Source organism: Macaca fascicularis, chromosome 4 (assembly GCF_037993035.2).
Source record: "Macaca fascicularis isolate 582-1 chromosome 4, T2T-MFA8v1.1".
NCBI lineage: Eukaryota > Metazoa > Chordata > Mammalia > Primates > Cercopithecidae > Macaca > Macaca fascicularis.
This window is the reverse complement of record NC_088378.1, coordinates 60,714,483-60,733,606: the sequence shown is the minus strand read 5'-3', so window position 1 is coordinate 60,733,606 and position 19,124 is coordinate 60,714,483. Positions and strand designations below refer to the sequence as shown.

The 19,124-nt window shown below is 35.7% G+C and overlaps 1 protein-coding gene across 24 annotated transcripts in view; it reads left to right on the top strand.

Annotated features, from left to right (window-relative positions):
• Positions 1–19,124, top strand: part of SYNE1 (spectrin repeat containing nuclear envelope protein 1) — a 530,711-nt gene that overhangs the window by 111,360 nt on the left and 400,227 nt on the right. For all 24 annotated transcript variants that reach the window (XM_074037290.1, XM_005552157.4, XM_074037285.1 and 21 more), the window contains 2 exons: positions 4,095–4,190; positions 14,318–14,401. In XM_074037290.1, coding sequence (XP_073893391.1) covers positions 4,095–4,190; positions 14,318–14,401 — 180 coding nt within the window. The remainder of the gene's footprint in view (positions 1–4,094; positions 4,191–14,317; positions 14,402–19,124) is intronic.

Sequence of the window (19,124 nt, the reverse complement as noted above, 5' to 3'; positions counted from 1 at the left end):
AGAGGGTGGTGTTCCCGTAGGTAGTGGCTGTGAATATTAAATAAGATAGCAGGTAGGAGTCCACATAATAGTGCTCAGCACATTTAGATGTTTAACAATATTTTATTCATTTTTTTCTTCTCTTCCTATTTTATTATCTTCCCCCTTTTATCCTTACTTAAACACCTACTAAATTTGAATAATATCTAAGCCATAGAAATATCTACTGAATATTGGAATTCATATGTTATATGTAGTCTATACTAGGACTGTTTTGTCATAATTCCTTTATGCACCAACATTTTTATTTCATATATAATATTTAAACGTGAGAACTTCTGAAATTTTTGTTTCATACTGTATTAGTCCATTTTCACACTGCTATAAAGATATACCCAAGACTGGGTAATATATAAGGAAAGAGGTTTAATTGACTCACAGTTCCACATGGCTGGAGAGGCCTCAGGAAACTTACAATTGTGGCAGAAAGCAAAGAGGAAACAGACATCTTCTTCACAAGGCGGCAGGAGGGAAGTGAAGTGAGAGCACAGGAAAAACATGCCCCTTTAAAAACCATCAGATCTTGTGAGAATTCACTCACTGTCTCGAGAACCCATAGGGGAAGCCACCCTCATAATCCAATTCACCTCCCACCACGTTCCCCCCTTGGCATGTGGGGATCATGGGAATTATAATTCGAGATGAGATTTGGGTGGTGGGGACACAGAGCTAAACTGTATCACATACCAAATAGTTATTTTGAGTACAATTTTTTCATCAAATTATTCTCTTAATCTTTTTCACCTTCAGAATGTAATTGTTTCTCAGGACATAAAATTGACATGCAGCACAGCAAACATAGCTATCCTCTCATGAATAAAAATATGAAACAGATGGCAGATCAGTGTTTATACATCCTGATGTTAAATACATCCTGATACCTATAGACTGGTAAAGAGACACACACATACACAATGTTAGAGAATGAATTATTTTCCCAAAATATAGGAAATGATCAGTAAAGGTTACATCAAAGATGACTGTGCCTCCCTACATTTCATAAGGTTCAGGAAGAAATATTTGCTCTCCATTAAGTCCTAAGAGAAGGGAATGAATCGCATTACATATTATCAAGGGGGCTCTGTGGCAAAAATAAAGGGGGAGGAGGAGAAACAGAGGAAAGCACGCTGTGAGGTCTGCTCCACTCGTGAGTTAACCAAGGCTGTAGCCAGGGAAGGCCAACTCTCCAGCAACAGAGGCCTGTGCGTTTTCCCTGAGTTGATAGACATTTTGAGACCAGGCAACCCTTCTAGAGCCAGAACTTCGAGTTTAAATCTAGTTTGAGGAAAGCTTCTAGAAGGGGTGGCACAGAAGAAAGTACTACTTTCTCTTCTTGTTCACTCCCATCTCCCTCTCCCATCACCAAGTCAGAAGGCCCATTGTTTGAACCACCTCGGATTCAGCATGAACATGTCTTGCTTCCATGGAAGAACGTGCTAAATAGGATTGGGAAGGCCAACAGAGAATATAATTTCCTCAAATATTGTACAAAAAAAAGAGAGCTTACCACAATTTCCCATTAATAAATAAAGATCATTGTGGTCTTGAAAAGTGCTTGATAGATGTCTATCTGTATTTTCCATTAAGTCAAGATCCAATAAATTATCTGCATCTCTAAGTCTCCTTTTTGACCTTCAACACTGTGACCCAAGTCTTACCAAAGTCACCATATTGGTGGTATAGATATTTGTACATGTGACAGGAGAAATATTTTAGCTGAAAGATTTTCTATTAAAATATTGTTCCAAAAATTAAATGTGAGGTAGTCATCATAGTAAAGTTCCCCTTAATTGATTGTTTGGTGTATATAAACAATACCTTATACAAACTGGGATGGCAAAACTTGTCCAATAATTACTAATTTTTTTTTATTCTGGTGTAATAAAGCTGTTTATTGGTTTCACACAATATTTACATTCATTCATTCATTCATTCAATCAATCAGCCAGCAAGCCAGCAATAGATATGAAGTGCCTGCCACATGTTTGACAAAGTTTAGGAGAGGTCGCTTACCTGGATTTAAGAGTCATATATAAGCAGAAAAAAAATTGTAAAGAACAAAGGACTCAGGATTGAGTGGTCAATGACCACAGTTAGGAAGAAGAGAGGAGAAAGAAAGAGAAAGGCCTGTGAACTAGGCAGTCTGGTCACAGAGTTTTGGGTAGGAACAGATCAGGGAGAGAATGGTATCGGCAATGTCCCATGCAGAGGGGCCAGTAGGCTGCTGAGCTGTTCAGCTGTTGCTGCTGATCGGAAGGCCAATTCTGGAGCCCTGTGGAGGGAACAGCTGGAGGAAAAAGGAAAGCATGTGCAGCATGAGTAGCAATAGAGGAGGGAAAGAAGAGAGGCAGAAGTGAGGTGAGAGGACATGTTCCTCAAAGTGGCAGACACCTGTGTATTTTTTAAATCAAAACAGATGAAGGCATGCATTTTATCATTTTTGGGTGTAAAATTTCTTGAAATCGTTATTATTTCATGAGAATTCCCTGCTTTCCTTACTTTTTGCATATTTATAACAATGCACGAAAAATTTTATTTGCATTTGCTCACTGAATATATCAAACATTTATGAACTTGCTCCTCATTGTTTTGCCTGATTTAAAGAATTTGGGTACAAGTGGATACTTTGAATGATAGACTGCATTTTTAATGACTGTATATGGCTAAGACAATAATTTTTATTCTTACTGCACCAAATAAGTTTTCTTTGTAATGACTTCTTTTATTCTGATTAATTTTATTTATGTGCTTAGAACAGAAAGTCACTATTACATTTTTGCTATATAAGTAAGAAGCAGCGTGAATGGTGGAATTTGAAAGAGAATGATCAAAAATGAAAACTCTGTTATTTTTGAACAAGCATTTCACAGCATGAGAACAAAATGTGTTCAACTGTTCATTTTATAACGAGAGAAAAATACATTTTAAATTAGAATTGTACTGCTCAGGCATTATAATTCATGCAGTCGTAAGAGAAATATAATGCTCTACATCAGTTGGTAGAGAAAAAAAGTCACATTTCAACCAAACATTTGGTGTTAAACCTCTTAGATAGAACACATCCTTTTTAAAGAAAGAAAGACAACTGAAAGTCAGGAATTGAGCATTAGGCCTTTAATAAGATTCAGTAAGAATCAGAAAACTATAAAGTTTGAAATCAGACACTAAATGGAAAACAAATTCTGATTCTGTGCTAAATCAGTGAACACCTCCCCTCTATAGACCATCAACATTGCCACAATGGCTTCTTTACTTTCTCTGAGCCAAGATAGACCCTAATTCAATGTTTGATGAATTCCAGTATATTAAGTATTTTAATAACCTTCATAAAAAAAAAGATGCTCCAGGAATTAGATGTGGGCTTTGGCTTATTTTTCCAGCAGCAGTGATGGATTTGCACTGATCTGTCTGTACTCTTGTGCTTATGATATTTTGGGTTCAATGACACACTGAAAGAAGTTTTGCTAGATTCATCAGGCTGTAAAACACAACGTAACAACTAACTAACCCACGGGAAGATTGAACCTGCAACCTTCGCTATGCCAACAGTGCTCCTCCAGCAGATCACTGAGCTAATGAGGTTGCTATGGTGAGAATGTCCTATAGAAGGGCTGCACCTTGTTAAGCCCCAGCAGTGTGGCTTGCACAGAGTGAGGCTGAGGTTGGTCCATGCAGCTGTTGCTCTGCTTTTATGTCCCACTATAATCTCTCTCCTATCTTTTAGGTTGATAGTACCCTTTTTTCCTTGCCTTATCCCACAACATCCTGCCCTTCAAAAATCACTTTCTAGAAAGAAGCTGGTACATACATTAAGGCTCAAGCATTAAATCTTCTGAGGTTTTTGAATATTGAGTTTTATCTCCACAGGATTGTTTTATTCTCACAGTCATCAAAAGGCAATTGGCAACTCAATCCAAAATAAAGAATTAAAGTATATAGAAGCCTCTCCTACAAATTGCACCACCATAAGTAACAAAGGTGAGACAGAGAGAGAGAAAGAGAGAAACAGAGAGGGAAGAGGTATTTTCTGCACTTATTCCTCTTTGCTTTTACAGCGGAAACCTCCAATGGTGGTGGATGATCTTTTTGAAGACATGAAAGATGGTGTTAAACTGCTTGCCCTTCTGGAGGTCCTGTCTGGGCAGAAGCTGGTAAGAATTTTTTTATGTTATCATACTTGTCAAATTGTTTCCGTTTGGAATTTGGGGACTGTGGAGTTGAGAGTGCTAAGATGTGCTGCCCATCTAAAAGAAAGTTATTTGTTGTGGTGGGTAGTATACTGGAAACACTGGTCTGCTTGCACTTCTACTTCTAGGTGCAAGGAATATATTTCCCTTCTTGTTCCTGCAAATCCCTAGTGCATTTAAAACGTTATGTTTATAATAACAACCGGACAATTAAGAGTAAAGAACTTCATCAGTAACTTAACATGATTAACCATTGTATCTATATGGTATATAAGACGCTAGTTGCAAATTACCAAATCCCTCACTTTAAGTGTTTGTCTTCCATTTAGAAAGAAATGTTGGTCCATATCTGTGTATTTATATAGTTGTTTGTTGAAAATTAAGCTGGAAACCAGTGCGGCATTTTTCATATTCTTGTTGACATCATCCATCATCCATCATTTGTAGCAAGAACAACCTGTTCAGAGTTGTTTTTATGTGCTGTGGAACCAGCAGAGTGAAAAACAACATTAACAGTGTGCTAGAAAGTGTATTTTCTACATTGTCAAATAATAAAATATTTTTTCTTGCTTATCTCTTTTTCATTTCAGAGTAGTAGAGCAGTAAGTAGTTCATAAACATAAATTATTTATAAATAATGTTTACCATAATTTGGTAAAAGGAATTCAGGAAAAAATCTTCAAGACGTTAGATAACACACTAGACACAGAGTCCAAAATTGAAAGTCCCTTTTTTTCTTTATCACTTGTATCTTGGCAATAACGGCACAGTCATTATTACTTGGATAACTAAGTTTTTAAAAGAGGATTTTTACCTCTTTAAAATTAATTTCCATTCATTTTGTACAGGGATCCCTCAAATAGCTTTTGTAAGAATTGTGTGTTGAAAAACAAACTGGTAATAATTTTGTATCAGTCATTTATGTAATTGGATTCCCAGGTAGCAGATGCTTCTGGCACCCCATGTCTCATCTCAGCTACATCAGTGGTGGACATTCCCATATACTCTGACAGCTTCTTTCTTCAAGCACTGGTAGTTATCTGTCTGGCTTTCTGCCTCAGGGCTTTTATTAAAGGCACAAGTTGCGCAGAGCAGCTTTGAAGTTTTGGGGAGTTAGTGGTACCAAGGGACCCTCAACCAATGGATATGGGAGTCTATGAATAAATGCTCCACCCTAAAATTCTTAGGGTAATTCTGAGACAGGTGATTCTGAGGCATGTTTTACACATGTCTTATAGAGTTCCTGTAGGGTCACCAGTGGGATTGAGTTCCAGTTGCCAATAACAGTAACCCTCAGTAGCACATCCTTTGTTAGCTTTTGCTCCTTCCCCATCTCTCTCTCCACACATCCTTATTCTTGCTACCTGGGATCACCTCCCTAGTAAGCTACATGCACCCAAGAGCTTGTCTCAAGCTCTGCTTTGGAAGAAATCAAGCTAGACATAGATGAACAGGCAATTTGGAATGTGTATAGGCATATGCATGAGCTAAAGATACTAGATAAGCATTAGGATGTGGGAGTTGTTAGACTGAAATACATACTCTCTTGATTACCTGATATAACTGGCCATTTAGATATATCCTCCTGAATTAAGCTATTTTCTTGATGGGTAAAGGAATCTTTATATGAATATTCATGTGGATATTCAAGAAGTTTATGTGTCATTCTAAGTGTCATTACAATCTGCCGTTATACTTGACAGTAGAATACAGTATACAGAAATCTTGATGGGCATTTAACTGCCAGGCTAAATTATTCTAGAAAAAAAGCATATATTTTTGACATGACAATCCTACTACTGTTTTAAGTACCCTACTCATTCAGATATAGTTAGAATTATGGGATCTTAAAGCTAGCAGGAATTTCAGAAAAAAATCTTAGCATTCTCATTTAACAGGTAGGGAAACTGGTGCATAGAACAGCAGTTTCTGATTTAACCTTTATTATTTATTTATATTGAATTCTTCAAGAGTCTGAATTACATAAAATAAAATCATTCTGAAATTATAAATATGCTGTGGCAAATGTTATTTAATTTTTTTACGTGTATATATTATTGTTCAGGACCATACTAAGATGAAGAGCATCATTTAAAGGTCTGAGCATCCTAGGCATTCTTTTAGAGCTTTTCAAAGGGACAATATGGGCAAGAGTGTTTCCCTTAGGAGTGTTAATATTGTTCAGGAATGTGATTGTGCAATAGAACCTTACTGAGAACTCTATACTTAATGTCACAGTTCACATAGGTCAGGATTCTGGGTCTGATTATGATCATCTGAGAAATGTGACCAAATGGCTTCACATCCTTTATATTGTGCCAGCATCTTAGGGTAAGAGTGGAATTTCAATATCCTAATACCCTTTAGTAGCCTATTGTGACTCCCTTGTCTATGATTTTATTTAAGGTATTAGGGAGTTATAAAAAATTACAATTCTTATCCTTGGATTTTTCTACATCCCTTGAATATTATTTGTGAAACATTTGTTCTTTGAATGGATAAGTAATTACTTAGCTGCAATTGCACATAAACATAGGAAAACTAAATTTAACACTGCACTTGAGTTGTTTTTAAGAACATGAGGAATTACTATTGAAACATTAGAAACAATAGAAGCAATATGAATAGAGATTAAGGGCTGCAGAGAAACTTCTTTTTTATCTATGTTGTTAACCTTCCGAATAGTATTTTTGCAAAAGACTCCTGAACACTTTTCCTTTCAAGAGAAGGGTAATAATCCATTTAGAAATGAATGATGGATGCTCAGAAAATCTTGAGTGTCAGATTTCCCTGCATGTCCACCAGGTGACTCTGTTAGTCATTGATCATATATTTAGAGTAGAACTCAATTCTCCAATGGTAATTGTCATTGTCTAATAATCATTCAACTAACATTCCTAGAGTCCCTATTATGGATAAGGCACTATCTTGTGCCCTCTAAGAAAAACACAGATGAATGAGATATAGTCAGTGCTCTCAAAGAGATTATAGCCTAATAGGGATAATAATAATAATAATTATAGGTTAAGTTGTGTGAAAATAGATGCACATATGTGGTGGAACAATACAATAAATGTTTGTGTCTTTCTCACTTAGCAGGATACATCTGAAGAAGAAAAACAGGAAGAAAGTATTTGTCCTACTAGATATCAGATCTTACAATGAAGCTATATCACTTTAGACAGTGTGGTCTTTTTACAGAGATGAGCATACTGACAAATACCATAGAGTCCAGAAACAAGCCAAGGCATGAAGGAACTTTAGTATATGTCAAAGGTGGATATCAGATATGGGTGTGCAGAGTGGGGAACTGTTCAATAATTGGAACAGCTCAAAAGAAACCTTACAAGCCAGAAGGGATTGGGGTCCTATCTTTAGCCTCCTGAAAAAGAATAATTGTCAACCCAGAATTTTGTATCCGGCAAAACTAAATTTCATAAATGAAGGAGAAATAGTCTTTTCAGACAAAGAAATTCTGAGAGAATTTGTTACTACCAGACCAGTCATACAAGAAATGCTAAAAGGAATTCTAAACCTTGAAACAGAAGGTAGATATGATCCTCTTGAAAGCATAAAACTCACAAGGTCTATAAAACAATAACATAACTAATAAAGTAGGTTAAAGTAGGTTGATTGTAACATGATGACTGGAACACAACCTCTCATCTCAATATTAACTTTGAACATAAATGGCCTAAATGCTCCACTTAAAAGATACAGATTGGCAGAATGGATAACAAAATGACAAACCAAAATGTTTGCTTTCTTCAAGAGACTCACCTAAGGAATTTTATAAACTCCAGATACATGAGTGGAAAAAATATTCCATGCAAATGGAAACCAAAAGTGAACAAGAGTAGCTATTCTTACATCAGATAAAACAGATTTTAAAGAAACAATGTAAAAAAACACAGAGGAGGTCATTAAGTAATGATAAAAGGACAAATTCAACAAGAATATATTACAATTCTCAATATATATGTGTATAACTCTGGAGGTTCCAGATTCATAAAACGTTACTATTAGACCTAAGAAAGTAGATGGACAGCAACAAAATAATTGTGGGGTACTTCAACACTTCACTGACAGCACTAGACAGATTATTGAGGTAGAAAGTAAAAAAAGAAACAGTGGATTTAAACTACACTCAGAACAAATGGACCTAACACATATTTATAGAATACTCGACCAAAGAACTGCAGAATATATATTCTTCTCATTAACACATAGAATATTCTCCAGGATAGACCATATGATAAGTCACAAAACAAGTCTCAATAAAATTTTTAAAAGTCAACATTACCTCAAGTATCTTCTCAGACCACAGTGAAATAAAACTAGAAATCAACTTCAAAAGGAACCCCCAAACTAAACAAACACATGACAATTAAACAGTATGCTCCTGAATGATTTTTAGATTAACAATGAATTCAAGATGGAGATTTAAAAATTATTTGAAATGAATGGTAATAGTGATACAAGTTATCAAAACCTCTAGGATACAGCAAAAGCAGTGCTAAGAGGAAAGTTTATAGTGCTAAATTCCTACATCAAAAAGTATGAAAAATCACAAATTGACAATCTAACATCGTACCTTAAGGAACTAGAGAAACCAAAGCAAATCAAATCCAAACCTAGTAGGAGAAAAGAAATAACAAAGATTGGTGCTGAACTGAATGAAATTGAAAAAACTAACAGAAAATACAAAAGATAAATGAAACAAAAAACTTGGGTCTTTAAAAAGATAAACAAAACTGATAGACCATTTGCTAGATTGACCAAGAAGAGAGAAGATTCAAATGAGCTCAATTAGAAATGATAGTGGAGACACTACAACCAACACCACAGAAATACAAAACATTACTCAAGACTGCTATGTACACCTCTATGCGCACAAACTAGAAAATCTATAGGAAAGGGATAAATTTCTGGAAACACACAACTCTCCTAGGTTAAATCAGGAAGAAATAGAAACCCTGAACAGACTAAAAACAACCAGTGAAAATTGAATCAGTAATAGAAAAATTGCCAACAAAAAAAGCCCAGGGCCAGATGGGTTCACAGCTGAATTCTACCAGACTTTCAAAGAAGAATTGGTTTTAATCCTACTGAAACTATTCCAAAAGATTAAGAAAGAGGGAATCCACCCTAACTCATTCTAAGAAGCCAGTGGCAACCTGATACAAAAACTAGGAAATGACATAACAACAACAACAACAAAAAAAAAACTACAGGTCAATATCCCTGATGAACATAAATGCAAAGACCCCCAACAAAATACCAGCAAACTGAATCTAACAGCTTATCAAAAGATAATACACCATAATCAAGTGGGTTTCATTGCAGGGATGCAGGGATGGTTTAGCATATGCAAGTCAATAAATGTGATACATCACACAAACAGAATTAAAAACAAAAGCTGTATGGGCATCTCAATAAATGCAGAAAAAGCATTTGATAAAATCTAGCATCTCTTAATGATAAAAAGTCCAACAAACTAGTCATAGAAGGGACATACCTCAAAATAATAAAAGCCATATATGACAGATCCACAGCTAACATCATAGTGAATGGGGAAAGGTTGAAAACATTCCCCTTGAGAACTGGAACAAGACAAGAACGCTCACTTTTACCACTTCTTTTAAATATATTACTGGAAGTCCTAGCCACAACAATCAGGCAAGAAAATGAAATAAGGGGTATCCAAATTGGAAAAGAGTAAGTCAAACTATCATTGTTTGCTGATGAAATGACTGGATACCCAGAAAACCCTCAAGACTCCTCTAAAATTCTTAGATTTGAAAAACAAAGTCAATAAAGTCTCAGGTTACAAAATCAGTGTACACAAGTGAGTAGCACTGCTATACACCAACAGCAACCAAGCCGAGAATAAAATCGGTAATTCGATTCCTTTTACAATAACTGCAAAAAAAATTCTAGGACTATATTTAATCAAGGAGATGAAAGATCTCTACAAAGAGAACTACAAAACACTGCTGAAACAAATCACAGATGACACAAACAAATGGAAACACTCACGGATTGAAAGAATCAATATTGTGAAAATGACAATACTGCCCCAAGAAATCTACAGATTCAATGCAATTACTGTCAAAATACCAACATCATTTTTCACAGAACTAGAAAAAAAAAACAATTCTAATATTCACATGGAACCAAAAAAGACCCCAAAGAGCTAAAACAATCCTAAGCACAAAGAACAATCTGAGGCATCACATTATCTGACTTCAAATTATACTACAAGGCTATAGTTACCAACATAGCATGATATGCTGTTATAAAAGTTGATACATAGACCAATGGAACAGAATAGAGAACTAAGAAATAAAGTCAACTACTTAGGATCAAATGATCTTTGACAAAGAATACAAAAACATCAACTGGAGAAAAGACATCCTGTTTAATAAATGGTGCTGGGAAAACTGGATAGTCACATGTAGAAGAATGAAGCTGGACCTCTATCACTCACCTTATACAAAAATCAACTCAGGATGGCTCAAATACTTAAATCTAAGACCTGAAACCCCATACAAATTCTAGAAAAAAAACTAGAAAAAAGTCTCTGGACATTAGCCTAGGAAAATAATTTTTTGCTAAGACCCTAAGAGCAAATGTACAAAAATGAAAATAGATAAATGGACCTAATTAAACTAAAAAGTTTCTGCACAGCCAAAGAAATTATCATCAGAGTAAACAGACAACCCACAGAATGGGAGAAAATATTTGCGAACTATGCATCTGACAAAGGACTAGTGTTCAGAATCTACAAGGAACTCAAACAAATCAGCAAGAAAAAGACAATACCATCGAAAATTGGGCAAATCACATGAATAGATATTTCTCAAAACAATATACAAATGAGTAATACACATGAAAAAATGCACAACATTACTAATCATCAAGGAAATGCAAATTAAAACCACAATGAGATATCACCTTACCCCTCCAAATCGCCATTATTAAAAAGTCAAAAAACAATAGATACTGGCATGGAAGTGGTGTAAAGGGAACGCTTATAAGCTGCTGGTGAGAATGTAAATTAAAACAACCTCTACGGAAAAATGGTATGGTTTCTTGCCGGGCGCGGTGGCTCACGCCTGTAATCCCAGCACTTTGGGAGGCCGAGGCGGGCAGATCACGAGGTCAGGAAATCGAGACCATCTTGGCTAACATGGTGAAACCCCATCTCTACTAAAAATACAAAAAATTAGCCGGGCGTGGTGGCGGGTGCCTGTAGTCCCAGCTACTGGGGAGGCTGAGGCAGGAGAATGGCGTGAACCCGGGAGGCGGAGCTTGCAGTGAGCCGAGATCAGGCCACTGCACTCCAGCCTGGGCGTCAGAGCGAGGTTCTGTCTAAAAAAAAAAAAAAAAAAAAAATGATATGGTTTCTTAAAGAACTAAAAGTAGATCTACCATTTGATACAACAGTCCCACTACTGGGTGTCTACCCAAAGGAAAATAAGTCATTATTTCAAAGACATCTGCACACGGATGTTTATAGCAGCACAATTCACAATTGCAAAGATATGGACCCTACCTAAGTGGCCACTGACCAATGAGTGGATAAAGAAAATGTAATATACATACAACCATGGAATACTACTCAGTCGTAAAAAAGAATGAAATAATGTCTTTTGCAGCAATTTGGATGGAGCTGGAGGCCATTATTCTAAGCAAAGTAATTCAGGAATGAAAACTAAATACTGTATGTTCTCACTTATAAGTGGGAGCTAAGCTATGTGTACAATGAAGGCATATAGAATGGTATGATGGACTTTGGAGACTCAGAAGGATGAGGGTAAGAGACAGGTGAAGGATCAAAAACTAAATATTGGGTGACAGGTGCACTAAAATCTGAGACTTCACCACTATATTATTCCTTCATGTAACCAAAAACCAATTGTACCCTAAAAGTTATTGAAATAAAAAAATGGAACAGGAAATGAAGTTCATTCTAACAGAAAAATGTAAAATTGAATTCTTATTTCATGGCCTATACAAAAATTAAATCTACATGAATTAAGGACCTACTGACAGTAACACTTTCAACTCTTAGTAGAAAACATGGGTGAATATCTTTTAGACACAGGGATAGGAAAACAATTATTCAATAAGACACAAAAAATATTGACTAAAGATTGCTATATTTAATATATTAAGATTAAGAATATCTTAAAAATTAAAAACCTTTTTAAAAAGTGGCAGGAGTTACAAACTTGTTGAAGATATTCACAATTCATGTTGTAAAAGGATTAAATCAAGAATCTATAAAATACATCTTCAAAACAGTATGGGTGCAAACAGCCCAAAGGAAAACCTGGACAACAGATGTGAAAAGGCATTTTACAGAAGAAATACACATTACCAATGAACAGAGGAAGAGAAGTCCCTATTGCTGTTGATCAGGGAAATGTAAATGCAAACTGCAATGGAAAAGAGTACATATACATTTTACATACATTCAATTGAAAAAAATATGTTTAAGGTATCTGCCAAAATCAAACGGTGGGGAGGATACAGATTAACGGGATTATTTTTGCAGTGCTGATGAGAGTAAAAAGTAGTGCAACCATTTTAGGATAGTTTGGATATAAATTCAAGTCATATTCCCTTTGACTCAGCAATTCTACTCTTAGGTACGTGTCCAAGAGAAACTGTGCTTGTACAAAAGGTGAGAAGTACAAGAATAATCTATCAACATACCAAAATATCAATAACCTGGAAATAGCACATTCATATCAGAAGGAGGGTGTAGAAATAGCACATTATATAGCTTTTGAAATGGATGAAATACAGTGAAAGGCAATGATATGATGAATCTTAGCAATATAATGTTATGTGGAAAAGTAGGTCTGAAAAGATTAATACAGTTATGCTCTTCATATAAAGTTAAAAAGTAAGCATTCTTTTTAAGAAAGCATGTGAAAGAAATAATCTCTATAAAAAGGCAAACACTGGACTGGAGTTAGTGTGACGGGTGCCCTCGGTGTGGTCACGTAGGAGGATGGGATTAATGGTGGTCATATTTCGGGATATGGCTTTCATACTTCGTTGTGGGTCCTTAGTTCTTTTAGGTTGCACATTCTGGGTGTGTTTACATTTTTTAAAATAACTAATAAACTAAAGAAGTGGGTTGTGCACAGAACAATGATGAGACTGTGTCATGTCTAACAGAGGTCTCAGTAAAGAATAAGTAAAAATTTAAAAATATCTTCTATTTATGTATTTGCTTTAGAAATATATCTTGTATTTATATATTTGTTTTAAAATCATATCATAAAAATTACTACCTGGCACACTATTACTTGGAAATGAAAAGATACTTGGTTTTCAATTTTAATAAGAGATCATTTAGAGCTCTAGGGTTTTCTCATTTGGGGAAGAGAGCAATTTACCAGCTATGCAGCCTTACAGCATACTTCCTGTAAATGTAAAAGAGGCTTACAATATCTACTTCATTGAAATTTTTAGTTTTCAAATTAACAGTGTGGTGCAGAGAAAGTACACAATAAATTTTGGTAACTTAAACATAATTTGGAGTATCCATGTACCAGAACACACTATTTCATTCTCAGAATCCTATTTCTTAACTTTGGTTTTTGTGCCCCCATGTATTTTGGTCATTCAAATCAAGAAATGTCACTATTAATGTTAGTCTCTTTGCATGTTTGGATGACTGAAAAAATGGTGAGTGACTAAGAATATTTTTCATATACATGCTTTGCTAACTTATAGGAGTGATAGTCTCAGTAGATAACATAGGAGTTTTGTGATAGTAGATAATGTAGGAGTTCTGTGCATTTCTGCTCTTAGACATAGAGAAAACTAAAAGGCAAATGCATTAACAGATAATCTGAGAATGAATGCTCTTATTGAGTGAATTAGTATATCTTCAGAGTGCCATGGGGAACACCCCTTTATGTATTTGCTAATCTTTATAGAAAGTGAACAATCTTGGTTGCTTTTGAATATTCTTCAAGTATATTTTTAATCCATTTAAATAGATCTTATAACTAACATTTTAATATGCAGATTTTGTCTTATTCCTTTTTCCCCCCCTCTCTTTACAGCCTTGTGAACAAGGACGCCGGATGAAGCGAATCCATGCTGTGGCTAACATTGGTACGGCACTCAAGTTCCTCGAAGGAAGAAAGGTAAGAGAGAAACAAAAACAAAACACCAAGGAAGAAGGTATGGGCATACTTATGTTTTCAGTATTGACTGTAGATCAAAACACTGCGTGTAGTCTATACAGCATAGACAAATAATGTCACTGTATTGTAAAATACTCTTAGATTTATGGAGAAGTTGCAAAAAAAGAAATTTTATTTCTACAGTTCATTTCAGCATCTAGTGTTAAGAGCTTACATAACCATAGTATAATTATCAAAGTAAGGACATTAAAATTGGGATGATACTATTAACTAAAACATAAACATTAGTCCAAGTTCATCAGTGTTCCCCCTATTGTCTGTGTCTGTTCCAGGATCCACTCTGGAATTACATCTTGTGTTTAGTTATGTCTTCTATTCTATGACAGGTCTTCTTTCTTTCCTTGTCTTTCATGACCTTGACACTTTTGATAACTGCTGGTCAGTTATTTTGCATAATGTCTCTCAATTTCAGTTTGCATGATATTTTCTCATGATTAGGTTGAGTGTATACATTTCTGGAAAAAATCCCAAGAAAGTTATGTCATGTTCTTCCCAGTGTACCATGTCAGTAAATATAGGATGCTGATATGTCTTATGACTGGTTACATTAACTTTGAATACTTGGCAATGTGGTGTCTGCCGTGATTTCCTACGGTAGAGTCGCTGTTTTTCCCTTTATAGTTGGGAAATAACTTAGGGGAGGTAATTGAGACTATGCCAAGTTTCTGCTTTTCCTCAAATTTTGCTCACTGATTTTAGTATCCATTGCCTTCAGTAATTATTTCTGTGCTGTTTGCCTAATGGTGATTTTCTATTTTCCTCATTCCTTCTGTATTTATTGATTGGAATTGTTCTGTACGAAAAAGATGTCCTCCCCCACAATTTACTTATTTATTCAGTTATTTATTCCAGTAGGGACACATGTATATTTATTTTGTTAGGTAGTTAAAATCCATCATTATAATCATTGTTATTATTTTGTCACTCAAATTTTTCTAGCTTTGACCACTAAGAGCTCCTTCAGGCTGGCACCTGTACCTTTTTGATATGGGCTTATAATTTTTCAAGCATTTTTTTATTTGCTAGAACTACAAATATTCCAGGTTTTTCTTATATTTTCCCTGCCCCAGTCCTGGAATCAACCACTTCTTTAAAGAGGCTTTGTTCCTTTTAGTGATGAGTATGTCACTAACCCATGCCCCTGTGAGAAACAGATTTACAAACTAGAGAACAGGATTTGTATATAGTTTTTTTTTTTTTTTTGTCTTTAGCATTACAGTATCCAGTCAAAAAACTATTTTTGAAATGTTCTTACATTAGTTCTATTATTCCCCATCCCTTTCAGTGGGAGTATGTCATCATTTGTTACAGAGATAGGTTTATTTGTTGTTGTTTGTGTTCTATTTTGTGCCCCACCGCCATCCTGGTCAATTTTATTTGTTTTGAAGAATGGGACATTATTATGGTTCTAAAATAATAAACGCTATATTTAAAGAAGTCAAACCCCTTCCTCATCCCTACTACTCCATTCTCATTCCCTGCCTCTAGCTGCATCTCCCACCTTTAGGTAACCAGTCTCTCTAGTTTCTAACATATATTTTGCGTTTTTTTCCCCACAAATAAGATGTGTTTTCATATATTCCCTTCTTTCTTACTTGAAGGATAGCATACCATAGATGCATTTTGCTTTTTTCACTTATCAGTATATCCTGGAAACCACCCCACATCAGTTCATAGTGATTTCTCTGCTATTTTTACAGTTACACAGTGTCCCGTTGCCTAGATATGCCATTGTTTATTCAACCACTCTCTTATGAATGGGAATTGGGTTGTTTCTAGCATATTTCAAACACAAACAATGATGCAGTTAATAACTATGTGCATAAGTGCTTCCATATAACTGGAGGTGTATCTTCTAGATGCGTGCTTGCTAAGTCAAAAGGTAAATGCACATGTAATTTTGGTAGATATTACCATATTTCCCTCCAACAGGGTTGCACCAATCCTCTTACATTTAGCCTTTTCTAATTTGTGGGAATTTAGGAAGTCTGTGCTTGGTAATACCAAAACTAGTTTTATAAATGGAGATCCAGATTACTTCTGGAAAATAGACCCATTCAGTTATTTCCTTCTCAGTTTATATGCACTGAATTAATGCAATTACTTTACAAATGTCTAATTGATGACTTTCTATAAGACAGGAACTCTAGAAAATACAAATTTACAGAAAACTTAGATTCTAGCCCTTAAATAATTTACATTATTGATAAGTTGGTAATGCAATGAATCAGTATACATTTCAGTCAGTTGTGCAAACTTCATGCCCAAGAGAGATTCCAGGCATTAGGATAGTGTGAAAAACAATTTTGGCTTCTTATGCAATATCAGGCAGTATTTCCATATCACACTAATCTCATTCTTATTGAAGGTTTTCTCTTCTTTCTGCTCACCTTTCATTAATTTTCATCGAAAGCTGAATGAAGCCTTGTTAAACAGGATATTTAGAGTTTTTCAGGACCGGGTGCAATGGCTCACACCTGTAATCCCAGCACTTTGGGAGGGAAGGGCAGGTGAATGGCTTGAGCCCTGGAGTTTGAGACCAGCCTGGGCAACATGGTGAGACCTTGTCTCTAAACAAACAAACAAACAAACAAATTAGCCAGATGTGGTGGCATGTGCCTATGTTCCCAGCTACTTGAGAGGCTGAGGTGGGAGGATCTCTTGAGCCTGGGAGGTCAAGGCTACAGTGAGCTGTGATTGCATTTCAGCCTGAGCGACAGAATAAGACTCTTTCTCTTAAAAAAATAAAAATGAAAAACAAAGTTAGAGTTTTTCAGATCATTCATTCTCCCATTTCAGCTGTATGACAATAGTGTCCGATTTCATTCTGAGTTATATTGATCGGCAGGAATACAAAAACAAAATTTCTCTTATTAACTTGGAAGCCTTGGAGAAAACTTTAACAACTTAACCTACGAAAGGCATTGTTTGTAAAGAAGACTTGTTTTCACAATGTCCATTTTCACAGAACAACCCAAAGTAATAAAAACATAAAGTTTAAATATATTTGCTAAGCACCAAAAGTAATGTCTTGAGAATCAGAACAAAATGAAAGAATTTCTATTTTTTCCCCACAAGTCTCTTAATCTTTTAAAAATCACTCCCTCTCCATATCTCCCTGAAACATTCTTTTTGGCCACACTCTCTTGCACTTCTATATCCCATAGCCTCACAAAATGTTTGGCTGTGGGAAGTAATGAGTTTTTTTGGAAGGTTCTGTAGTGCACTCTCACTTATTATCTTAGCATACATCTTTACAAGTTAAGACTTATGTCTCAATTATATTTTTAGAAATTTGTCTTTTGATCTTTGTACTGACTTTGTCTTCCTTTTGGAATTTTTTTCTTTTTATAACAGGACATTTATTTAGTCCTTTTATTCTTATTTAGCTTGACTTAGGGAATAATGAAGGTATTCCTCATTTTACTGGGGAAACCCTAACAATGTCCTTAGCTTTTCTCTTATTTGCAGGGCTATTGAAAAAACATATGTAAGAATCTGATGAGAAATGTGTAAATGTGACTCTGGTGAATAGATCCATCACCACTTTCCACAAGTTTCCTTCTCCAGCAAGGCGTCAGGTAGATCATTCAGAACAGTAATACAGGGAGCCAACTACTGCCCATCAGAGTGCAGATAGGGGCCATAAATTCAGGTTCCTGTGAGGTCCAGAAAGATGATGTAGAGGAATGAGGTGAGTACCAGGCTAAGTGTGGTTAACAGGAGAACTGAGTGGTCCTGCGTCCTGTCTGGAAGAGGAGCAAATAGTTCCAACTAAAGTAACCTCAGTGAACTGCAAGAACTGCGATCCCAGGTTTTCTAATTTACCAAGAAAAGCCAGTCATCTGGACTTTTGTTAAAATGTAATTAATGATTAAAATTCCTTTAAGTTACGTATTAAATAAGACAGGCAGTTGACTACTTGCATTATTGTTGAGAATGAGGAACCTGATACCTCATTGTAGAAAGCAACTAGTGGAAAGCGGTAATGGATTTATTCATTAAGTTTTCAAATTTGTCAAGAAAAGCTAGTAATATGGATTTTTCCTGAGAGTTTTTGAAATTTATTTCCAAATAATTCAAATTTTTTTCTTCCTTGTGTTTTTTGTTGTTGTTGTTGTTGTTGTTGTTTGGGGACAGAGTCTTGCTTTGTTGCCCAGGCTGAAGTGCAGAGGCATGAACTTGGCTCGCTGCAACCTCCATCAGCCAGGTTCAAGCGATTCTCCTACCTCAACCTCCTGAGTAGCTGGGACTACAGGCATGCGCCACCAAGCCTAGCTAATTTTTGTACTTTTGGTAGCGATGGGGTTTTGCCATGTTGGCCAGGCTAGTCTTGAACTCCTGACCTCAAGCTATCAGCCTACTTTCGCTTCCCAAAATGCTGGGATTACAGGCATGAGTCACCGTGCCTGGTCTCAAATATTTTTTTAAACATCTGTGAGCTGTGTGTCAGCCCACTTTGGCTGCCATAACAGAATATCACAGACTGGGTGGCTTAAACTACAGAAATTAATTTTTTTCAGAGTTTTGGGGGTAAGAAGTCCAGGATCAAGGTGCCCCAGGACTGTTTTCTGGGGAAGTGTCTCTTACTGGCTTGTGACAATTCCTTTCTCTTTGCATCCTTATGTGATATTTTCTCTGTGTGAGTGTGGAGAGAAAAATC